Source organism: Gracilinanus agilis, chromosome 2 (assembly GCF_016433145.1).
Source record: "Gracilinanus agilis isolate LMUSP501 chromosome 2, AgileGrace, whole genome shotgun sequence".
NCBI classification, from domain to species: Eukaryota; Metazoa; Chordata; class Mammalia; order Didelphimorphia; family Didelphidae; genus Gracilinanus; species Gracilinanus agilis.
Window position 1 is genome coordinate 416,066,471 of NC_058131.1, and position 25,771 is coordinate 416,092,241.

At 42.2% G+C, this 25,771-nt stretch overlaps 1 protein-coding gene across 1 annotated transcript in view; it reads right to left on the reverse strand.

Annotated features, from left to right (window-relative positions):
- The window catches only part of BEGAIN (brain enriched guanylate kinase associated), a 111,733-nt gene that overhangs the window by 3,916 nt on the left and 82,046 nt on the right, over window positions 1-25,771 (reverse strand). Inside the window, exons 5-6 of the mRNA XM_044659904.1 lie at window positions 5,364-5,471; window positions 1,715-1,798 (exon numbers count right to left, since the gene is read on the reverse strand). Coding sequence (XP_044515839.1) covers window positions 1,715-1,798; window positions 5,364-5,471 — 192 coding nt within the window. The remainder of the gene's footprint in view (window positions 1-1,714; window positions 1,799-5,363; window positions 5,472-25,771) is intronic.

Consider the following 25,771-nt stretch of genomic DNA (forward strand, 5'->3'; position numbering starts at 1 on the left):
GATCTGTGTCAACAAAGAGTGGATGTCAAAGAAGGGAACACACTCACAAATTCTTGAAGTACTAGTATGTATTTGTGTGTGTGTGTGTGTGTGTGTGTGTGTAGACAGTCTGTTTTTCCATCTTCCTTTGTATCTCCAGCACTTAGCACAGTGAGTGATAACAGAGTAGGTACTTAATAAACGTTGACTTGTTTGTTGACTCTCAGCAACTTGAATAAGTGGAGAATTATTGGTGTAGGGCTCAGTCTAGACAAACAGTCAGTAGAAAAGTAGAAATGGGCAATGGGAGATGATAAGGGAAGGAATGGGAGGGAAGTAGGATAGTAGAGATGAGGTAGATTGGTGGGAGGGAATGAAATGACAAGAAGGCTGTGAGATGGGAAAGAGAGGGGTATAGGATGAGGGTAAGGATCAGGTAGGAGAGACTCCTAGAAGGTGGGTGCATTGAGAGGTAAGAAGGGAGGGAGAGGTCATTGGACAGGACCAATCCTCTGGTCAAAGTGAAGTCCTAACTTTCATGAAGGCCTAATTTTCATTGGCCACTATTGGCCAATACCAAAGGTTTAGGGAAGAAGCTGTGTGAGGGGAAGAAGACATGGAGCTTCTCATGGAGGAGGCTGAGCATGAATTTACTGAGCTGTTCCAAAGAAGCCTCTTCTTTAGGCCCAGCTCAGTCCAAGGTAAATTACGTGGATGCCATTTTCCTTGATTAAAGGCCCAAGACTTAAAATAATAAAACTCACTTCCAAAAGGACTTCTAAAAAAATTGGTCTGACAACATCTTGATATAGAAAGTAGTAGAACCCCGATTTTGAAGTCAGAAAACATGGGTTCAGATGTCAACTCTACCTCTTATTACTGATGCAACTTTATGCAGTCACTTTGCTTCTCAGAGACTCTGGCAATGTGCATTTCCACGCTTAGGTAGTCTCATCTTTGGGCAACAGAAATATGTGGCATGAGTCCCACAGTGGACCTCTACCCAACAGGCTGAGGCATCTGAGGAGGGCTTTTAATTATGAGAATTATTTCTGATCATTTCTTCCTTCCTAGTCCAGTGGTATCCAACTCAAATAGAAATAATCCCTCTAGGCCATATATTGACTTAGAAAATTATAAATGAATACAATTATCTATGTTATATTTTTGTTTATTTTCTTAAACATTTCCCAATTATATTTAATTTGCCTCTGACCACACTCAGCAGCCTGCTGTGAGTTTGGCACATTTGTTCTAAATCATTAATAATCATTCTAAAAAGGAAATTCTTTTATTAAAAATAACAAACGGTTACCTATTGCAGGGTCTGTCTGCCCCAGCCTTGAAGGTATTTGTGACCAACTGGATTAGGAATTTAATAGTCTTGGGTGGAAGAAGGATTTTGCTTGATTTCAGGGGAAGTCTTAGCCCTCATATAGGGCCAATAAAGGTCTTTTAAGAGACCTGAAATTTTAACTGGGACTTGTCTCCCCCTATTCCTCCCCCCCTTTTTTAGGATTTTTGAGGAAAAAGAGAATCAGGACCTTCAAAGCTTCTCCTCTGACTGGTTCTCCACCCCCTATGGCAACCTGCTCTATCTAAATTCTCCCTTTAATCACCGTCCCCCACCAAATGGCAGGTCTGGCTGGGGGCAGAGCCCAGGGAGGGACCACACAGTGTCCACAGCCCAGGCAACACTGTTTCTTGGCAAAGGCACAAAAGTTGGTCACATTACCTCTGACACTGTGTGGGACCTGTCGTAGGTCTTGCTGCACTGAAGCAGCTGAGCAGCTAGATTGCAGTCCTTCCTATAGAGTTCCTAAAAAACAAGAGAAGGCTGATTGGCATGTGGGGCTCAAAATGGCTCATTATTGGTAGTGACCTCTAAAAGGAAGGCTCCTAGCTTGGGAATAGCCCATGGTGGATTTCCTCTGCTTTTGAGCTCAGCACTGGAACCTGGCTTACCCGGAGCAGAAGAGAATTCTTTGTAATAAGAAAAAGAAATTTAAAAAAGAAAGCAACATAATGAATAATTGGAAGGCTAACAGAAAAATATTTTTTCTACTACTATGTGAAACCTTGGGCAAGATTTTTCCCTTTATTCAACACGTCCAATGAAGAAGCCATGCTCGTTAATGTCTAAGTCTCCTTTGCCAACATTTTATATTCTTTTTTTTTTTTAACTCTTAACTTTCTGTCTTAGTAACTACTCAGTGACTTGCCTAGGGTCAAACAGCTAGGAATGTAACATTATATATGCATATAAATTTAAACCCTTACCTTCTGTCTTAGACTCAATATTATGGATTGGTTCCAAGACAGAAGAACAGTAAGGGCTAAGCAAAGAGGGTTAAGTGACTTGCTCAGGGTCACAAAATGTCTGAGGTCATATTTGAAGCCAGGACCTCCTGTCTCTAGGCCTGGCTCTTAATCCACTGAACCATCTAGCCACCACCCAACATTTTATATTCTAAAGTCCCTTTGTACTCTGAACTTCTATATTTTGGAAAGAATTCAGAAGGAAGTGTTATCTTATATGATTTAGAACTGAGGTCATCTGGTCCGGTCTCATTTTATAGATGAGGAAACTGAGGCCAAGGAAGGGAAAGTGCCCAAGGTTACACAGATAGTAAGGGCCAGTGCATTTCCCACTATACCTCCCTGGTTCCCAGAGGACAGTCAAATAAGACCCGGGGAGAACAGCATTGCAGTGAGTGTATCAAAGGTATAGGGGCATCTGGGAGAAACAGCAGGAGGAAGACAGAGAGGGGATAGGGGAACCAGGCCATTCCAGCATTTGATACCAAGGGTGAGCTTAGGAATGTCTCTGTGCTGAAATCCCTTGTAGACTGAGATATGGTCCTTTTTGGTCTCCTTGGGGATTAGGCACCTCACTGTTACACCTTCTGTAGCACCCAAAGGAATCTCCATGCCTGGGTGCCCATGACCTTCCAGGTCAGGTTGTCAGGTCCCATCCCAGGCTCCTCCTCTGTCCAAGCCCAGGTCTAGTTCCGCTGCTTCTAAAGGACATGAACCATAGAAGCATCATTCTTCCCTCCCAAAGCTTCAGATCTCAGACTCACAGAATCTCAGATTTGGAAGTGACCTCAGAGCTTCTCTCTCTCTCTAAACTAATTTCTGAGCAAAGTTCCTCTCTTTGAGATCCTTTGCCACACAAGCCCAGCTAACAGATTCCCAAGAATGAGGTGCTTTCTCCCTCTGGTTCGGGGGGGGGGGGGGAGGTGGGGTGGGGAATGTGGGTGTTTTGAAATTATTCTGAGTTCTTTCTAAAAATTACTTGAGGAAAATGCTCAGCAGAAGTAGCATGAGAAAAGAAAAGAGCCAGATGTGTTTGTGATTCTCCTGCTGTCAGCAGGGTTTAGTAGTGTCATCGTTGGACTGTGTGAGGGGTCATTTCCTATTCATATCTCACCTTCCTCTATACCAGGGAAGTCCTATCCTAGAAGTTAGTGGTTCAGGGGGAAAGAACCCTGGATTTGGACTTAGAATCAGAAGGTCAGAAATCCAAGTCCTGACAATGATATTTACTTACCATATATAGCTTTGGATAAGTCATCACCTCTAGGAGTTTCTGTTATTTGTAAAATGCATAAAATGAAGTTGGACAACCTACTAGACCTGTGCCTGACAGATCTGTTGTGAGCAAAGCAATTTTTACACCATGAAGTACTCTGGAAATATATTATTATGATTAAATATATGAGCTATAATCTGTATATATTAAATATGTGAGCTATAATTTCTATTATTCTATTATTTAATATATTTCTATCATATTATTATTATTAAGTAAATAATGTTTCTATTATTGTTATCTGTTTATTATTGTTATTCATATGTTATTATTATTATTATTATTATTATTATGGTATAAAAGTGACAGATGAGAATACTAGGGGAAGAAATGAGCAGGGGAAAAACTGACTTTAATGTCACCCAGATCTAAACTGGTGAACTTATCTGTGACTATCTGCCTTCTGGGTGCTGGAAAAACAGATGCAAACAGTAGGAATACCAATGATTAAATTTATAGATAGATTTAAAAAAATCTCTGTTGCATGTGCACATAGTTTAGGCTGTTACCCTCACACACAGCTGTTTGATGGGCTTGGATGGAGAACGACTTGTGGTGATAACACAACCCCGCCTCACTCAGTTGCTATGGAAATGAACTCCATCCAAAGCTCATTCCTTATTTCAAGGATTGATGGTCCCAGAATGGTCCAGAGGGCCCTGTACTTGGTATGCCAAACCTGAGCCTCGGACAATAAGGGCATCCATCATGTAGCACTATCCTCTGACAACATTTCTAAGTAGACCATTGGCATCTTGATGCCATCTCACCTGTTTCCTGTCCCTTTCTCTTCCCTCTTCCCAAATAGCTGATGGAACTTGACCACTTTGCCCACTATTATCCCTACCCTAACTTCAATCCAAATCTGCTCCTAGATCCTTCATGGACACCCAAAAATCAAAACCTGAAAAGACATTACAATGGGTTTTCTGAAGACACCAGGATACAGGAAATGAAAGAGCACTGAATCTGAGTCCAGAGGACCTGGGTTCAATTCCTGACTTTGTGACCTTGAATAGCTGATTTTGCCTCCTTGGGTCTCTGATTCTTTTCTGTAAAACTAGATGAATTCTGAAAGTCCCCTCTAGCACTAACATTCTATGAACTTCCTATGAATGCTATGAACAACGTGGAGCTTCCCTGTAACAAAGAGTCCAAGTCTTCAGTTAAAAGGATGAGACCTTGACAGCAGATCTTCAGAACCTTCTAGGCGGTAGGGAGAGATTTTCTTGGCACCCCTTGTTGGTATCCCTGAAGTCTCTCTGTAGACAGTTAATTGTCTGTTCTACCCAAAGGCAAGGCTAGCTCTGAATTAGGGCAATGACCGTCATTTTGAGGGTGGAAGGCTGAGAAGGGGTAATCATTTTGTAGTCAGAAAAGCTGCTCTATCTCAATAAATTTCCATTCTTTCCCTTGAACTTGAACCATTTTTTTCCTTTCTCTCACTTTGGGGTCTAGTCCCCAACAACCACCCCAAAAGCTAAAAGAGCTGCCATGTGATAGAAATGCTCTTGAAACTATCCTGTGATAGTTAACCCCATCATGCCCCATGAGCAGCATTTTCCAAATGATAATTTCCTCAGTGTTCCTGAGAGTTAGAGATGTCTTCCCACAGTCCAAATTCTGCACTCTCTTCCCTGAACCTCTTCACATTGTAAGGCTTGGGCAGATGTAGATAGTTAACATGAAGGAGTGTCTGGGTGGAGGTGGGGAAGGATTGAATACAATGAATGGGCTTGCCCACAGCTACCCTGAGTACTTGGGAAAGGGCTCCCCAATCAATACTTACATTGTCCTCTGACAACTTATCTATTGTCACCTTGGCTTCTAGGAGGTGGTTGTTGAGGGCTACAATCTCATGGCTCAGAGCCCTTTTCTCCTCTTCATAGTGTTGACCCTGGGCATAGAAAGGAAGTAGTGGTCAGTGGTGTTGCTCCAGGAGAGCTCCCTCCTCCTGCCTGAGGGGGAAAAGTGCTCTCTGTGCTCAGGCCCTTGTAGTTTGAGGGTTAAAAAATCCCAAGAACATGCTCTCCAAGAGGTTGAAAGAACCTTGTGAGGTCATCTGTCTTGGTCCCCAGCTGGAAGGGAAAGTGGTCTAGACACAGAGAAGCAGATTCACAGAACACACAGAATTGGGAGGGATAGATAACATGTTAAATGAAATAACCAGGTTCTAAAAAGTTATTGTCAAACCAGAACTAGCTAGGGGTAGAAGATGAAGTCTCACAGGTGTTCCTGTAAGTTCTAAGAAGCAATGTGACCCAGTGGATAGAAGACCAGTTCAGTCAAGATCATCTTGGTTCTAGTTCTATCCCTGACACATTCTGGCTGGTGTTGTGTGCAGATGCAAAGCATGGAATGACAACACTGGATGACTCCTTTACTGCCCCCAGTAAACTCTTAAGATTATAAATTACAGAACAATTGTTCATCTATATCAAGAGAGGGAATTTCATAAACTCATACAGTAAGAAAAGTCACATGAAAAATTTCATCCATGAATCTGGAGGACACTCTTCCACAAATACCCATACCATTAGTGAGACAAGTAGACACATGAAGGGAACATGCATGGAGGACACATGTGGCCAAGGTACAAATGAGAGGAGGAGCATTTAACTCGGTCTCCAATGCAATAGGGCTAGGCAAGTCTTTGGGCCATGTTCTTATTCTGCTTTCACTGGCTTCTGCCCCAGGAGTCTCTGCCAAGTGATAGTCTCTGCCAGGTGTGAGCATGGTGTCTGGTTTCTGCTGGTCTCCCAAGGCCCCTGCTTGGCAATGCTCTGCTTGTCTGTAATCACTGCTGGATGCTGAACTTGTCTTCCTGAGTTCAAATCTGGCTTCATATTCTTACGAGCTGGGTGACAACCCTATTTGCCTCAGTTTCCTCATCTGTAAAATGAGTTGGAGAAGAATATGGCAAACCACTCCAGTATCTTTGCCAAGAAAACCTCAAATGGGGTCATGAAGAGTTGGACACGATTAAAATGACTGAACAACAACCAATGTTTTCATTGGGGAAATTGTTGCCAGATTCTAGTTTCAGTTAGACTCAACAGTTGAGATACTATCCCTTTCCCCTAAAAGAAAGAGTAGGCTCCGCCGCCTTTCTTTTAGTCGAAAGTCCAGACAGAGGCTTAAGTCTCTTTTGAAAAGGCAAAAACCTCACACATTTTGTCACTAGACTTGAGAAGAAGTCTTAGTAGATTGGCTTTTTCTCCTTGCTTACAAAGAATGTTAGTTCTCAGAGCCATCATTGTAACACACATTTCTTCTTCAGAAGGAAATCCCCCGCCACAAACACCTAAATCCACTCTTCCTAGGAACCAGATTCACAGAACACAGAATAACCAGCAAGCGAGGTAGATAGAGTCTTCAGATTTTAAATATTTTTTAAGTTTAATTTCCTGCTTATCAAAGACAAGATCTCTGTTAGAAGCCTCAATCTGACTTGGTTTTAGATATTTCTTGTAACTCCTGCTTACTGCCTAATTACTAATAGTGTACATGGTTCAAGATCCCTTACAGAATCTGGGCTCATATGAGGTCAATATCTCTCTGTTCATATCCCAAAGTAAATATATACTCTAGGGAAATCTCTACAACACACTTAGAAATAGCTCACAAATGTGGATCCCCATTCTTGCCCAAGTATTCAGTGTTCAACCTCAGTATCAAGGATGAGGTAGCTTTTTTTTTTAAACCCTTACCTTCTGTCTTGGAACCAATACTGTGTTTGGCTCCAAGGCAGAAGAATGGTAAGGGTAGGCAATGGGGGTCAAGTGACTTGCCCAGGGTCACACAGCTGGGAAGTGTCTGAGGCCAGATTTGAACCCAGGACCTCTCGTCTCTAGGCCTGGCTCTCAATCCACTGAGCTACCCAGTTGCCCTCTAGCTTTTTTTTTTTTTTAATTCTTACTTTCTGTTTTAGAATCAATACTGTGTATTGGACCCAAGGCAGAAGAGCAGTAAGGGCTGGACAATAGGAGTTAAATGACTTGTCCAGGGTCACATAGCTAGGAAAAGTCTGAGGCCAGATTTGAATGTAGGACCTCTCATCTCTAGGATGGGACAGCTTTTATTTCACTCACCACACACATATACACAAATGCCCATGAGAAACCCATAAGTTAATACAGGAGCAGAGTGCTCAATAACTTCTCAGTTCCCTCCCTTATCTCCAAGAAGAGAATTGGGGTTGCTCTCAGGGAATCCTCTACCATTTAAGTTGTTCCCTCTTTGCCTCAGTCTCACACAGCTCCTTCAAGCTTTGGTCATAACCAGCCTATGGTTTAGATTCACCAACAAGCTAAACACACTCTGGAACTTTCTGAACAAATACGCCTCTTCTCATTACATTTGTACTGTATGAAGAATGCACTGGCTTTGCTCACAAAGTGGGCAGTCCATGGAAACCCGATGGACCATTGTCCTTCTCCAAGGAGTAGGACCATTTTGTAGCAGCTTTGTGAGGAATTCTATTGGCGGCTGGACACACGAACTTGATTGTTGTCTTTTGTACTCAGAGGACCAAAATGACATCCCTGTGATGACGTCTTTTGTCTCAAGCATAAATTATATTGAAGCGCAGCAAATTTATCGATTTCATTTTCTTTCAGAGCCATCTAAATCTAGTGGCAAGACCAAAGTCAGGACGACTGATGATAGCTCAAGATGCCATGGGTGACTTTGGCCTCTTTCATATCTGATTAAGCTCTAAGTGCTCCATAGCACCTGTTTTAGCCAACTTCAGGGCCATTGAACAAATTGTTCTCAATTGCCCATATCACCAGGGAAAGTCTTTAATTGCCTGGGGTAGACATTCCCTAATTCTTCAACAAGGTTTGAGGTCTGTCATTTACTCTCAACCTGATTTAGCACATCTGCTGAGATGGTTTGTTGGATTGTGGCCCCTGCACATACTACAAGTTCTTGGGCAGTTGAGTGGCACAGAGGATAGAAGGCCAGGCTTGGAGTGAGGAAGATTTGTCTTTCTAAGTTCAAATCTGGCCTCAGATACTTATTAACTCTGTGACCCTAGGCAAGTCACTTAATTCTTTGTCTGAGTTTTCTCATCTGTAAAATGAGCTAGAGAAGGGAATAGCAAGCCACTTGACTATCTTTGTCAATAAAACCCCCCAAACATGAACTTATTCCCTCAAAAGTTATCCTTGCTAAGACATTCTAGTTCTCAGTGTCCTGTAGCTCCTACAACCTCTATAGTGTCTTCACACAAATCTTATTTTCCATCATCTTTGAAATGATTTCATTCTTGAGCATCTGTTACCAATTTCTATATTTTTAATCTATGGTCCAGAAATCCAAATCTTATTCTCAGGCACCACCTTCTTAGCCAGCTGTTCACTGCCTGAATTCATTTTTCTTTCTTGGGTCTCTTGCCTTTAATGGGCAGTAATGAGGAAAAAAAATTAAAACAACTTGAAGCCCTATGGTGTTTAGTATCTCGCTTAAGACTGTCATTTTTGGCAATACTTTCTGGATTCCTTCTAGCAGAAACACATATAACCACACGCATCAAAGAAGTGAAAACTAGTTATCCATTTGGGCAAGACTTAAGAAGGTACCTGTTACATCTTGGCTAACTGTCTTACCTACATAAGGTAGGAAAACAGCACCTCTGTTGTTATTGGGTTGACATAGAGGTGCCTCAAGACCTCTATGCAAAGAATCCTTAATCATCCCTGTTCTTACTCTTACTGGGTGAACTCTCACCTGATCACTTTTGTGATTCTACTCTGTCATTCCTTGGAGGACAAGTATCTCCTTCTTCCTCAGTGTCAGCTTCCTCTTCTTTAGAAGAACCTCAAATTTATCATGAGAAAGAGAGATGAGGCTTGTTTTGCTCAGCCCCAGAGGGCAGAACTGGGCACAGTGCATACAGTTTTGGGGAGGCAGCTGTTAGCTGTACGTATGGAAAAACTTCATCATGATGAAATGGGCTGCCTTGGCAGGCACTTGACTGTCTCGCTGGCGGTCTTCAAATTGGAACCAGATATATTGAAGGAGAGATTCCCATTCAGGCGTGGTTTGGACAAATAGCCTCTGCGTTGATTTCCAACTCTAAGATTCTTCATGCCAATTATTGGGAAGAGTAATTAAAGGTTTATCACAGCAACTTTGCATTAGAGATCTTGTTTACAGCAATTTACCCTTTCCCAAATGCCAAGGCTACAGGCAATGCTACCGTCTGCACAGCCAGAGCTGGAGAATTTATGAGCATAAAATATACACATTTCTTTCAAAGCTTAGAAGACATAATTTGATAATCAGCTTTTGGCCAGAGGGCCCTTTCTGATTTAAGTGGAGAATTCTCTATTCTTCAGGCTGCTGAGCTTCCTGTCATAGGAATCATGAAAAAAGAAATTAAAGCTGGAAGGGACTAGACCATCTAGTTCAACATTTATTTGACAGAGGAACCTGAGGCCCAAAGAGCTCAGATCAACTGTTTATGTTCACCCAGAGAGTTTTTGGTAGGATTTGGCCCTGAACCCTTGTCTGTTGACTCTTGGCCAGGGCTCCTCTTCCCAATACTACACTGAAAAGTGGAGAAGCCACAAAAGAGTCAAGAGATATTGGAAGTTGCCAGACTGAGATTTCATCTTATTAGGGAAATAGAACCTTAGGTCATGTAAGCTCAATTAAAAAAAAATCTTGCTCTCTTTCCAATTTAGGACTTAGAACTTGGAAGGACTTTAAAGATCACTCAATCCAGTCCCCTCATTTTTGTTTTAAACCCTTACCCTCTATCTTATTATCAATTCTAAGACAGAAGAGTGGCAAGGGCTAAGTAATTGGGATTAAGCGACTGGCCCAAAGTCACACGGGAAGTGTCTGAGGCCAGATTTGAACCCAGGTCCTCTCAACTCCAGGCATGGTGCTTCTAGGTACTGTGCTACCTAGCTGTTCCCAATCCCCTCACTTTACAGACAAGGAAAGCAAGGTCCAAGGTCATATAGGTGGGGGAGGGAAATAGTAAAGCTTGGATTTAAATTCAGGTCTTCTGACTTTTCCCACTGTGCCATATTTGTTTCCTTCAAAGCACTTTAAAACTAGATTCCTAGTACTTCAGCTCTGCACTCCTGGTGCCCACTGAGCCACTTCAATCAATCATTATTATTGTTGTTGTTGCTGAAGAAGACAAAATCATCTAGTAAGTTTGTATTGAGCTTTGTAGGGGGCATATCCCTGTGCAAGCATGAAAGGAAATGCTGAGTATTTGAGAGAATCCTTGCCCTTGGGGACCAACGGGGTGGTCATGCAGACATGACTACTGGCTGTGGGGGATAGAATATTGTGTCAGGAACTTTTATTGTTTTTCAGTTGTGTCTGACTTTTTATGACCTCACTTGGGACTTTCTCAGCAAAGATACTGGAGTGGTTTGCCATTTCCTTCTGAGGCAAACAGGATTAAGCGACATGCCCAGGGCCACACAGCTAGGAAGAGAGAGAGTCTTTCTGGCTCCAGGTACAGCACTCTATCCACTAGCTACTCTGTGTCAGGATCTAGGGAGACTTGAATTAAAATCTTAGTTCTGTAGCCCATTTGCTACATGACTTTGACCAAATCATCAAATTCTTTGAGCCTCAGTTTCTTCCTTAGTCAAATGAGGGAGCTGGCCCAGCCCTTTAATGATTACTCTCCCAATAAGTGCCTACCACACAGTATTACACATATAAAATTAATTAATAATCACTCTTTTATTAATTTTATTCTACAAACATTTAATGTGTGCTGGGCACCATAGGGGACACGAAGAATAAGGTATGGTTCTCCCCTTAATCTAGATCCTGAAGATAAGAAATTATAATTGCAATACAATGTATAATTACAATACAAAATAAAATATAAGTATGTAAGAGAGATACAGAGCACTAGGGGTAGGGTTCTCTTTTTCCTTGGTTTAGTGTGTTAGGGATCGTATCTTTCTTGGGGTAGGTATAATCAGAATAATAAAATGTTACAGCGGAGAAACATTAGAGCATAGAGCTGGAAAAGACCTCCGAATTCACTTAGTTTAATGCCCTCCCCCATTTTATACAAGGTGAAAGACTCAGACCTAGGATTTAGACTTTTGCTATCTGACTCAAATCTAGTTTTCCTTCAGCTGTGACACAAACCCTTCTGTTTGGCACTGGGGCAGCTCAGACCTGAGTAGAGCTGGTCCTAAGATGTCCCTGGAGGCCTATGAAAGGCAGCCTTGCCTTCAGACTCAGACTCAGCAGAGGATGCTCTGACAACTGGTGCCCTGGCGTTCCCATGGAAACTGATAAGTATCAGGAGGGAAGGAGGGAGGGAGGGAGAGAGGGAAAGAGAGGGAGAGAGAGAGAGAGAAATTGAGAACCTTGTGTGATGGAACAGAGGTTCCCAGTAGGTTTACCCCTTCTCTGCCTTCTCCTACTGTCTTCAATTTGTGGAACCAGGACCACCCTGGACTCCCAGACCACTGCTGAAAGGAGCTATCAGATTTACAATCTCTGGTTCTTTATCTATCCTTCCTGCTCCTTATTTCAAGGCCACCACGCATCAATGTAGCCTTCTATGCTAGAAACTTCAGCCACAGTTATAGGAACCACAGAGAAGCCTTTGTGGTGTACAGGAATGGGCATTAACCACCAGGGTTTTGGAATCCTTAGCTTTGTGACTTTAGGTAAACTTCTTCCCCTCTCTAGGCAAAATGAGAAAAAAATCTCTAGTATCTACTTCTCAGGCTATTGTGAGGATTGAATGAAAAAAGAGATATAAGCCCTTTGTGAATTGGGAATACAGTAGTCCCAAGTTGCAAGGGGTTTTGTGTTTAAAACTGGCATACACTAACTAGGTGCTTAATAAATGCTTTTTGACTTTCCCTCAGAGGTCATCCAGGGCAGTTTATACATAAGCAGAAATCTATGAATGGACCTTAGAGGTCATCTAATCCAGTCATTCTACAGATGGGAAAATGAGGCTCAAGGAGAATAAGTGACTTGCCCAAGGTCACTTAGTGTTTTAGAAATGGGATTTGAACCTATATCCTCTGACCCCAGAGCCAGTGTTCAATTCACTGTACTATTTTGCCTTATTCTCTGACAAGGGGTCATCAACATCCACCTGAAGCCTTCCAATGGGGACCTCACTCTTTCCTGATTTAGTCAAATTCAATTTTGCACACCTCTGAATGTTAGGAAGTTTTCCCTTTTATACTAATCAAAAATCTCTCTTTAAAGCTTTCCCCAGGGATAGCTATGTAGCATAGTGGATAGAGCACTAGATCTAGAGTTGGAAAGACCTGTGTTCAAATCTGACCTCAGATACTTTCTAGATGTGTGACTGGGGCAAGTCATTTAATCCCATTGCCTAGCTTTACTGTTCTTCTGCCTTGGGACTGATAATTAGTATTGATTCTAAGATAGAGGGTTTTTGTTTAAAAAACAAACAAAAATCTTTTCCCCCAGGGTTCCTATGTCTGTCCTCCACAGACAAGCAAAATTAGTTTAGACCCACTTGCAGCAACAATAATGTCGTCCCTGTGTCCTTCTTCAAGTCAAAAGTCTAGTTCCTACAATCAATCCTTGTAGGTCACAGTTTGCAGTTCTCTTCCCTTCTCTGTCCAGCTACAATTAAAAAGAATTCTTCCCAAAATGTGGCATCTAGAAAAGAACGCAATATCCCAGATGTCATTTGGCCATGTAGAAAACAATGGCACTCTAATTAACCCTTGCTTTGGTCACTAATATCGTCTAAAATATTTAGTTTGGATCTGAAGAACCCCTTGTCCCTCACTTTGGCTCCAGTCTCTCTCCTTCCGATTCATCCTTTACATAGTTTCAAAATGATTTTTCCTAATAACACTTAAAAAAATCTTCTGTCTTAAAATTGATTCTAAGTATCCATTCCAAGGTTGAAGAGTGGTAAGGGGCTAGGCAGTTGGGGTTAAATAACTTGCCCAGGGTTACACAGTTAGATCGTATCTGAGGCTAGATTTGAACCTAGGACCTTCTGTCTCCAGGTGTGGCCTTCTATGCCCTGAGATCTATCATAGCTGCCCTGCTAACTAATGCTCTAAACCACTTCAATCTTGTCTCAAGAACATATTATGACTCCCTATTTTCTACCACATCAAGTCTAAATTCTTTTGCCTGCCTTTCAAAGCCTCCTAATATCTGGTACTTCCCAACCTCTTCCCATTCCTCCTGTCTCCCCATTTGCCCCCTCCACAGTGGGTAGGCCACTAAGCTTATTCCCCACCTTTGATTAGACTTAATAAACACTGAAATTTCCCCTCTCCTCTAGTCCCCTCTGACCCTTTCCCCTTCCATCCTCTGCCTTCCCTTCTACTTCCCTCCCCTCTCTTCTCCATACTATTTAACCGAATATTGCCCAGACTAATTGGAGATAACTTAGTGGCAATATGAATAGAGCATTGGGTCTAGAGTCAAGAAGATCTGAGTTCAAATCCAGCTTCAGACATTTCCAAGTTGGGTGCCCTGGGGCTAGTCACGTAGTCTCTCTCTGCCTCAGTTTACTCAATTATAAAATAGGGATAAGAATGTTACTAACACTGCAGAGTTTTTATGAGGATCAAATATGATTAATGTAATGTCCTTAACACAGAATCTGGCACAGAGTAGGTACTTAATAAATCTTGGTTCCTGCTTTCCTCCTTCCATCCTTCAAGTTCTAGCTAAAGTTATACCTCCTCCAAGAAGCCCTTTGTGATAACCTCAACCAGAAGTAATCTCTCCTCCAACTCTATCTTTCTATACTGTTTACTGTTCATGCCATACTATTTAGCATTCTTTGTATTGGACAGTATTGTTCTATGCCTCCGGGGTATCACACTTGCATCCTGAATCAGCCTGTGAATTTTGTGGGTCTGCTCCTCCTGTCTTTCCTATAGTAGAGTCACCTAACATCTTGTTCAGTTGTTTTTCAGTTGTTTCCGATTCTTCTTGATCCCACTAGCCATTTTCTTGGTAAAAATATTACAGACAAGGAAATTAAGGTAAACAGTTTTAAGTGACTTGCCCAGGGTCATATAGCTAGGAAATGTCTGAGGCTGAGTTTAAACTCAGGAAGATCTTTTCCTGACTCCAGGTCTGGCACTCTATCTACTGTGCCACTTAGCTGTTCCCAGGCAGTACCCTGTAAATATTTATTGACTGATGGACAGATCAATGTGAAAGAAGCTAAAATACTTGGTTCACATATGACAAGCTTTGGGTGGGTGGGGGGGGAAAGAATATTCTCACCTGGAAGCAGCTGTTGTCACAAAGCCACTAGTGACTTCTTTTCTTGTGTGGGGACTTTCCCCTAATGTGTACAGAGCTGATCTGAGTTGGGTTATGTTCTCGAGGACCAGGAAGAGGCACTATAAGGGCTATGTATGGTCTCTGTGTAAGCCTTTCTGGGAGTGGGGGCTAGGGAGGATAGGACTCAATGTGTGTATGTGTGTGTGAGCCTCTGTGGATGTGTCTGTGGATGTATGTGTGAGTCTTGTTCTAGGTGTATTTGTATATGTGGGTGAGCATGTGTACTGCTCTGAGAATGCAAGTCTCTGTGTGTGGCTGTCTCTATGTGTATGGGAATGTGTGGGTATGTCTTGAGTCTTCCTAGGTATGAGAGAGAGGGAGGAGAAGAAAAAAGGAGAGGAGGGAGAAATGGAATGATTGAGAGGAGGGAGAGTAGAAGGAAGAGGGGGAGAGAGAAAGGGGAACGGGAGAGAGAAAAGAGAGGAGAAAAAAGGAGGAGGAAAAGAAGAAGGCAAAGGAGGAAGGAAGAGGAGAAGAAGGAGGAGAAGAAGGAGGAGAAGGAGAAGCAGAAGCAGAAGGAGGAGAAGAAGAAGGAGGAGTTTTTTTTTGAGAAAGAAGGAAGAAGAAAGAACGAAGAGGGAGAGGAGGAAGATGGGGTCGTTGGGGGACAGAAGAGGAGAGGGATGAGGGGAGAGAGGGAAATTGAGGAAGAAGGAGGAAGGGGAAGATATGAGAGGAAGACAGGAAGAGAGGGAGGGCAGTGAATAAGAAGATAAAAAGGAGGGAGAGAAGTAATGTGGTGGGGGGAGGGAGAAGAAGAGAGGGAAGAAAAGGAAGTAGAAGGGTAAAGACAGAAGTATGTGTAGGAGAATGTTTGGGCCAGAAAGAAATGTTCTCTATAGCTTTGCCTATTCGGAAAAAATGCATTCAAAACACTAGCTAGTGTGGGACCCCCAAGGTGCCATTTTCTCTCTCTACCTGCTCCTCATGTCTTCTCTTAGCGAATGATCCTTTTTAGAAATGGCATTTCAAGTCAACAGTTTTGCATTGAGCTCCCATTTCTCAAGCTCTTTGGCTTGCCCTGGTGCTTTTCTCACAGCTGTGAGGTAGGTGGTACAATTACTGCATTATTATCCCTGTTTCCAGATGAAGAAGTAGAGGCTCTGGATAGATTTGCCCAGGAGGACTGATTGGCTAATGAGGATCAGGACTGAGATTCAGACTTAGTCAACAAACACTTATTAAATGCTTGCTGTGTCCCACAGGTTTCCTGGCTCTAAGAACATTGCTATTATGATGCTTGATTTGATAGGACTTAGAAATGGTGTGTTGGGATGGAGTGGTTAAAGGGAGAGGGAAGAGTCAAAGGTGATGGAGGAACCTAAACTAAGGGACTATGAAGGTGGTAGTACCATGGACAGAGAAAGAAGCAGGACACCAGTTTGAGAGCTCCAGAGGCCACCTACTCTACCTCCATTTTCAAATGGAGAAACTGAAGCCTGGAGAGTATGCTATTTTGTTTCAAGGTGAGACATGAACTCCATGACAGAGCCAGGTGAAGAACACGCACTCCTGAGCCACATTTCTGCTCCCCCTGCACTTCACTATTGCAAGCTACTCTTTAAAGAATAAATCTGAGACTGGATCTTAGTGCTCCTTTTCCTAGGGCAGGCAAAGGATTAAATTGCCTATCTAACTGCTGGAAGGCTCTGTCTCAGCCCAGGAAAGGATTTCAGGAACCTCTGAACAAGTGGGCATATTTTAGTCAGAGAAACCATTCTAGGTTGGAACTACACAAGCCATATAAGTCAAGCCCTCTTCATTACTGTGGTTATTCAAAGGGAGGGCTTGGGAGAACCCTAAGACATGAGGCAATTATTGTTGTGCAGTTGTACCCAAGACTTCATGACCACATTTTGGGTTTTCTTGGCAAAGATATTGGAATGGTTTGCAATTTCCTTCTCCATCTCATTTGGCAGGCAGGGAAACTGAAGCAAATAGGGTGAAGTGACTTGCTCAGGGTCATACAGCTGGTAAGTGTCAAAGGCTGGATTTGAACTCAGGAAGATGAGTCTTCCTGATTCCAAGCCCAGTGCTCTATTCATGTGCCACCAATTAGCTACTCTATTGGGACAATTCTTTAATCTGTGTTAGGAAGCTTAAAACTGCGAGGGGCTGTGATATGGAAATGTCAGCTCATTACTGTCAGGTCTGCTGAGACAGAAAAGATGTGTAAGCTGGGAAATAGCTGGCACTGCAACTCAGCCTTACAGAGGGGTTTACAAAGGGAAAGAGAGAGCTCACTGTGAGACTTTAGGCTGGCTCTTCCCCATCTCTTTGCTATAGTTTTTCCATGTGTGCAATGAGAAGATTGGACTAGACGATTTCTAAGGTTTCTGGCATTTCCCTGGCATTCTATGTTCTAGGATTCCAGTGCCCCTCCCAGCTCTAACATTCTATGTTCTAAGATTCTAAGACTCATTCCTGGTTTGGCATTCTCTGTTCTAGGATTCCAAGGCCCCTTCTAGCTTTAACATTCTCTGTTCTAGGATTCCAAGGCACCCCCCTAGCTCTAACATTCTCTGTTCTAAGATTCCAAGGCCCTTTCATCTCTGTCATTCTGAGGCTCTAAGAGAGAGTCTACAGCCCAGGCCAGCTGAATTTAAACAGCTCCTTTATCATTAATAGGAATCAGAAGCCAGTTGACATGCAAGTATAGCAGGCACTTATAATTAGCTTCAGGTAGAAAAGTTAAGGTCAGACTCCTCCTCAAACACATTCTTTTTAAAAGAGCAGTGAGGATGTTCCTTCTTTCCTGTAATCCCAAATTCCCTATTTCTCAAATGAGCATGCTCCTCAGATGGCTATTTTTAGTTGCAACTGAGAGAACTTTTTGAGAAAACACAGCCTATTTCTCCTAGAATGAGTACATCTTCCAAACAGGGAAACTCATATTCAGCCAACATTCTCAGTGGGAAGCCTGGGCATCACCTTACCTAGGCAAGACAGACCAGTGCCTTTCCTGCATTACTGCCTGAGTGTGGTGGGTGATGGGAGGTGGGGAGAGAAAGGGGGAGGAGATGGTTAGAGAGGCTTCCCAGGGTAGAATGGAGGACACTTGCAATTTCCCCAGATCCTGTACTACTTTGGGATCAAGTGGTTAGGGATAGCCAGGTACTCAAGGAGGTAAAAGGTGGATGGGTAGAGTCCACAGAGTCACAAATAAACAAGGGTAGGGAGGAAATGGGCTTCTTTTTGTGTAGCTCAGCTTCCTGAAAGACTTGTGAGCTGGTGAGATCTAAATTAGAGCAAAAAACCTAGAAACCCCTAGACTGGGAGACCTGAAAGGGACCTTAGAGTTCATCTAGTCATTTTATAGATGAAAAAGTGGAGCAGTCAAGCCAAATCAAGAGGCATTTCTCAGGTATTGCTATGTGCTAGGCACTAAGCTAAGCACTGAGGAATACAAAGGAAGGCAAAAACCAGTCTCTGCCCTTGAGGAACTTCCAGTTTAATAGGGGAGACATCATTCAAATAGTGATGGACAAACAAATTATTTATGGAATGAACTGGAGATAATCAACAGAGAGAAGATGTTAAGGTGTTAAAGGTTTGAAAAAAGGTTTCTTGTAGAAGATATGATTTTATCTGGAACTTGAACGAAGCTAGTGAAGACAGGAAGCAGAGATGAGGAGGGAGAGAATTCCAGGCATGGAAGACAGCAAATAAAAACATTCAGTCAGCATATGGAGTGTCTTGTGTGAAGAATAACAACAGGTTTTAAAGTACTATTCTCCATGTTTGGAACTCTTTCCCCACCCACTGACCTCCCTTGTTTCCTTTAAGTCCTAGCTAAAATCCTACCTTCTACAGGTAGCCTTCCCTAACCCCTTTAATTCTAGTGCCTTCATTCTGTTAATTATTTTCCATTTATCTATTTAATACTATCTCCTCCATTAAACTGTAAACTCCTGAAGGATAGAGACTGTCTTTTGCCTCTTTTTGCATCACCAGCTCTTAGAACATTGCCTGGCACCTCACAGGTACTTAATAAATGCTAGTTGTTTCCACACAAATCTGTTGAGGTACATAGTATAAGCATTATGCATCCTCATTTTATTAGATGAAGTGCTGGACCTGTGTTGTAGGCAAACTTACACCTGGAGTGAGAAAGACTTGAGTCTTTCTTAGACACTAGCTTATTGACTTCAAACAGGTCACTCCATCTCTGATTGCCCCAATGTCTTTCTCTGAAAATGGGGATAATAATAGCACCTACCTTTCAGAGTTGTGGTAAAGAAAACATAGAACACTATATAATTGTTAGCTATTATAATTACAATTATCAATTATCATTAAGAAACCAAAGGTTATGGAGGAATTCCTTGTGAACTGGAAAGACCTCTAGGAATTGATGCAGAGCAAAAGGAGCAGAACCAGGAGAACTTTGTACAGAGAGACTGGTACACGGTGGCACAATCCAATGTAATGGATTTTTCTACTAGTAATGATCCAGGACAAGTCAGAGAAACTTTCGAGAAAGAAAGCTATCCATATCCAGAGAAAGAACTGTGGAAACGGAAATGCAATAGAAAAATATGTGATCAATCACGTAATGTGATAGGGATATGACTGGGGTTTTGATGTTAAAAGAACGCACTACTGCAGATATGAGTAACATGGAAATAGGTTTTGAACTATGATACATGTACAACTCAATGGAACTGATTGTTGGTTTTGGGAGGGGGGAGGAAAGAGTGAGGGAGGGGGATCATGAATCATGTAGCCATGGAAAAAATTCTAAATAAAAAAAGGGGAAAAAAATTCAAAGTTCAATGAGTTTAATTAAGTGTTTTGACTTAGATCACCTGGCTAGTAATTGTAAGATCTGAGATTCAAATCCAAGTCTCTTGACTCTAGATCCAGTACTATTTTTATCCCATTGCCTCTTATGAGATTCACTTGTAATGATTAGAGATAAACTTGAGGAACATTAATCTGACAGTATGTGGAAAATGGATTAGAGTCTCACCTCTTCCACAAATCCTTCTTGGGTCTCATATTCCTCTCTGGCTTATATCTGGCACATATCTCTATCTCTATATCTTATGTACATATATATTGCACAGAATAATCTCTAAACTAATTTCCAGTGGTGTGATAATGAAATTAAACCTGCTCTGCCCATCCTTAATCTAATCACCAAAGGTGAGAATACCCCCTCTTAATTCACAAGTTGGGAGGTCTGTGACCCACATGTGCTAGAGTGAGTGAAGAATCAAAATTTACTGACTGCCTCCTGGGAAGTCCTAAGAAAAGCATCTATTGTGATTGGACACATAAACTAAGAGGAAGGCACAGGAAGTGATACAAAAGAAGGCCCTTTAAGAGGGGATTGGAGTTCAGTGAGTTCAGCTCTCTTTGACGTGAAGGAACTCTGGCTGGGACCTTGGGCTCACTTTTAGGCCTGGAACTGGACCTGAAGAAGCTCTGGCCAGGACCTTGAACTTGGTGAGAACGTTCTTAAATCTTTCCCTTAGAACACATGTGGCGAATGTAGAAGGCTGACTGCCTTGGCCTCCTTGGAGGTACTAGCCTCTTGGAGGCTCCCTTGATTGGGAGAAACCCTCCTGGCTAAACCCCTTGTTAACTGACTTTTAGGCTCTCTGGCTGAGACCTCTGCCGCCCTGCCGAAGTAAAGACAGGGATTGAGCACATAGTCTAGTCCTTTAAGATAGATCTCTTACTTTACCCTCTTCTCATCTCTCTACTTCCACTCTCTCTGTTCTATTTTGTAAATAAATTACTAAAATCATTTTAGAATTGAGATTATTTCAATTCTTGGTGACCACACCTTTAAATATTAGTATATTCAACCAAAACCCCCTTTTTTCCCCTTTAGAGTGGTGGCATTTCTACAATTCTCCTTTCATATTAACCATAGAGATCAGAGGCCAGCTATGGCTAGGGGGTACAAAAAGAGACAATACAGCCCTGGGCAACGACAGATGTGTGAGGCACTTATCATGCCCAATCTCACTAATTTCTTATAACTGTGTGATAGAGGAAGTGCATTCATTTGTTTTACAGCTAAGAGAAATTCACTCAAATGGGGAAATGATTTGTCCACTGTCACAAAGCAAGTAAGTGGTCCATAATGGATAAGAGCGTTGGTCTCGGGAGTCAGGAAACCTGGGTTACAACCCATCTCTGACATTTACTACCTGAATCTCAACGTCTCTGAGCATTGGTTCCTCTCAGTGTAAGGTGAATGAGTTGGTTTAGATGGCTCCTTAGGCTCCTTCTTGCTCTAAAGCAATGATGTTGTAACTCTCCCAATTCTAAGCCCATTTCTCTTCTCCATCATTCTTTGTTGTGTGTTGGCTGATATTTAAAAACTTCTGGTTTGATGAGACTGAACAACATGAAGGTCGAGAGAATTGGGTTCTCTTCCAAGCTCTGTCATCAATGTTCTATCATCTCATGCAAGTCAATTCTCTTCTGTGCTTTAGTTTTTTAATCTGTGAGCTGGGGAACAAGACCATCTGCCTCACACATAGAGTGCGAAGGTTGATAGTACATGAGTGAAACACTTCAGTGTTGTAAATAAACTGCAGTGTGGAAGTCAGCCTTGATCAAAATATTCCCTCAACACTTTCCTGCATGTCTAGAAGGGAGAAGGGCAAGTTGGAGAGTGGGTTGTTCAGATGCTGTTTCTGCCATGATGCAGATTGCCCTCCTCTCTACCTTGTTCTTACCTAAGGGCAAATGGATGGATCTCTTCCTGAATGGAAAGCCAACTCAGTTCTATTGGCCTCACCAGCTCTTTTGGTGGCAAATGCTATTGGAATTGATGAGCTTTGGAGACACCAGCTTTTTATATGCTATAACCAGGACTGAAATGTCTTGGTATTGTCTCTGAGGCAGGAAGAGATGATTCTGCTTCCAGGCTGACAAACTGTAACATTCCTAGAGGATGGTGACAAAGATGGTAAAAGGAATGAAAATTAAAGCTGAAAGAATTTGGGTTGTTGGGCCTCGAGAAGGCAGCCTGGTGTGGTATAAAGAAGACTGTGTTTGAAGTCCTAGGCATCAGCAGGGTACTAAGAGAGACAATGTGGTATATAGAAAACATGGTGAATGTGAAGTCACAGGACCTGTTTGATCTTCTACTTATTACCTGTATGACCATGGGCAACTCACTTTCTGTCTCTGGGCCTCAGTGCTCTCATCTATAAAATGAAGAGTTTGGGCTAGATGATTGGTCTAATGCCTCTTCCAGTTATGTATATCTCTGTTCTTATGTTCCAGGTTCAATTCTTGGCTTTGCCACTTATTACCTGTGTAACAATCTACAAGTCTTAATTTCTTTGATCCTATTTCCTTGTTTATAAAATGAGGGGAAAGGGAAGTCCTTTCTGACTTTGAGTGTGTATGATCCCAAGGTCTTGGGAGTGGGTAGAGTGATAAAGGAAGTAGATTTCCTCCTCCCTAGCCACTGTTCCTTAATGATCTCCTTGATAACTGCCTTGATAATCCACAAGTAACAATTCCCTCTCCAGTTCTCTCCTTCTGCTTCCCAATTCATAGGATCATAGATTTGGAATTGAAAGAGAACTCAAGGGTTGAGTTCAACTCCCTCATTTTACAGTTGAGGAGCCTTTAATGCCTTGAGAAATTAAGTGACCTACTAGGGTCTTACAGCTAGTGTCTGATGTTGGTTTTAAACTTGTCTTTCTGATTCTAAATCCAGTCACCTGATTCTGAAACCATGACCAAATTAGCTCTGCTAATAGTCTTGGAAGGAGTGAGCCAATTTCCTCCCTAGGGATTTAACTCACCATCCCTGTGAGGTGCTCCTATGTGTGTTGTCTCCCTTAAGAGAAGGTAAATTCTTTGAGTTCAGGAGCTATCTCTTGTATGTAGCTATATGTTCAGTGCATAACAAGTGCTTTATAAATGTTTTCATTCATTCACTTCAGAGGAAAGAACTAAGAACAGTTGGGTGATCTGCAAAAGAGGTAGATTCTGGCTCCATATTACTAAAAGCTTCCTATCAAAGCTATTCAAAAGTAGAATGAAGTATTGAATTTGGGTCCCCATTACTAGAGGTCTTCAATGATACTCTAGCTCTTTACCTAGGAGGCAGCTAGGTAGTATAATGAATACTTGGTGAATAGAGTGTTGGGCCTGGGGTCAAGAAGATTTGAGTTCAAATTCAGGCTCAGGCACTTTCTGTTTATGTGACCCTGTGCTATCTTTTCTTGTTTGTCTGACTTCTGTTTTCAAAGAGGAACAATGGCATCAAAGGGTGATGTCTTGACTTGTGTGTCAATGGATTTAAGAGAGGCAGAAATGCACAAAGCCACTGGCCTCATTCTTTCTTCCAAGCATAGAAGTCTGATGGCAAAACAAAAGGCAGGATGACTAGCAAGAGAATGGGATGCAGTGGATGGCCTGGATATCTTCAATGTCTGACCAAGCTCTAAGCACTCCACAGTGCCTACTTCCACCACCTTCATGGCTAATGGAACAAACTGTTCTCATCCACTCATTCTGGCAGGGGAAGTCTTCTTGGCGTAGACATCGCTCTGACTCATTGATGAGTTTGAGGCCTTCAGGTACTCTCAACTTTACTTAGTCCATCTGCTGAGATGGTTTTACCTATTATTATTATACTATGCTACTTATTATTACTATTATAATTACTCAAGCAGACCCCAAATGACCACTCACCAGGAATATTATAGAGAACATTCTGTGCAGGTACAAGTTGGACATGATGGTATCTGATATCTGTCCCATTTGAGATTCTGTGATTGGAAGCAGAGAGCCCAGTTGGGGGCTATTGCACCAGCTCAGGTGAGAGGTGTTGAAGACCTGCTATAAGGACAGAGGCAGTAAAAATAGAGAAAAGGCTAGGGACATCATGGAGGTGGTTCTGACATTGTGGAGGTGGTACTGGTAGGAGTTGGTGATTGGTTAGACTTGAGGCTCCAGGAAGAGTCAAACACTTATGCCAAGATTTTCAATCTCTGTGACTTGGAAGATGGCACTTGCCATGAGCTGAAATGGGGATACAAAGAGGTTCAGGCTTAGCAAAGGAAGAAGAGGAGTTAGGTCCTAGATATGCTGAGTCTGAGGTACTGACAGGACATTCTTCCTGTCAAGCAGGCAATTTAAATTTTGAGTCTGGCATCTGGGACAGTCATCAGAGTGGGAGAGCTAGAGATTTGGGAAGAAGAGACAAAACACTGTAGGAAGTGGGAAGACTCCTGGGTTTGGTGGCAGGAGACCTGGGTTTGAATATAATCTTTGTCACTTGGGGACTATAGATAAGGCATGTCAGCACTCTGAATTTTTTAGTTTCTTCATCTACAAAAAGGAATAATAACACTTGCACACTGAAAGAGAGCATGGCCTAGGGGACAGAGCTGTGTCTCAGTGCCAGGCAGACCTGGAAGTCCCATTTCTGCCCTGGCAGTACTGACTGTGGGGCCCTGGGAAAGTCACTTAACCTCTTGGTACTCAAAGACAATTCTCTAAGATATTAAGCCAAGATGATAATCTGCATTGGCTGAGCAAATTCCTCTCTGGGAACCATTGCTCAGCACTTGAATTGAAATCATCCAGGCCACCCCCACAAATACTTGGACTCCCTACTTCACACGGCTGTTTTAAGGAAAGTCTTTGATAAGCCTTAAAATACTATGTCAAGGGCAGTTATTTGCATTCTGAAATATTCATGGGACAACGGGCTGCTTTGTAACTTCTATCATTCCACCAAGCAAAAACAAGCATGCTTCCTTTTCCTTCCTCCCCAACAATAAGGAGCTGAAGGCTCCTAAGCACAGGCAAGAGAGACATGGTCGCTCTTAAGCTTTAGGAAGATTCTTTTGTCAGCTCTGTGAAGAGCTTCTTTGAAAGGAGAGGAGCTGAAAGCAGATTAGCAATTGCCATAGTCTAGGTCAGTAATGGCAAACCTTTTAGAGGGTCAGGGGATATGAGAAATGTCCTCAGGCATGGATGGAGAGGGGGAGCGGAGTAGCCCAGGCCCACATCCCTCTGTCTTTCTAGTAACAAACCTTGGTAAACTCTGTGCTAGGGTGATGGTGTGTGTCCACAGAGAAGGCTCTGAGTGCCCCCTCTAATACACATGCCATAGATTCACCACCACAGGTCTAGGTGAAAGACTATGATGAAGACCTGAATTAGAGATTGGCTTGGTGAAAAAAGAATGGATACAAAGGATGCTGTGAAAAGCAGAAATGAGAAGATAATGTCCTAGGAAGCTATGTGGTGCAGTGGATAGAGCATGGATCTGGAATCAGGAAAACACAAGCTCAAAGCCAGTCTCGGGCACTTCCTAGCTGTGGAACTTCAAGTCATTTAACCTCTATTTGCCTGTTTCCTCATCTGTAAAATGGGGATAATAAAAAAACCAACTTTACAGAATTATTGTGAGAATCAAATGAATTAATGGTATGAAGTGCTTAGCACAGCATCTGGTTATATATATATTTATTTCTATATATTTCATATATATAATTATGTAAATGCCACATAAACATTAGCTATGATTATCATTATTACTAATCATCCTTGAACAACTGATTAAGACAGGAGGTGAGAAAGATGGTATAGTAGAAGATGCCACTAAAGTTGTAAATCTGGATTTCTGGAGGAAGAGTGCTCAATAGAAATAGAAAAGTTTGGGAGAAGGGTGGCATTTGGGCATAAGATAATAAGTTCTGTTTTGGCCATGTTGAGTCTGAGATGCCTATGGGTATCCATATGGAGACATCCAAAAAGCAGCTGATAATTTGAGGCTAGCACCTAGAAGAGGCACTAAGACTGACTCATCTACATAGACTGATAATTGGAGTTGGGAGCTTCTGTGTGTGTGTGTGTGTGTGTGTGTGTGTGTGTGTGTGTGTGTGTGTGTGT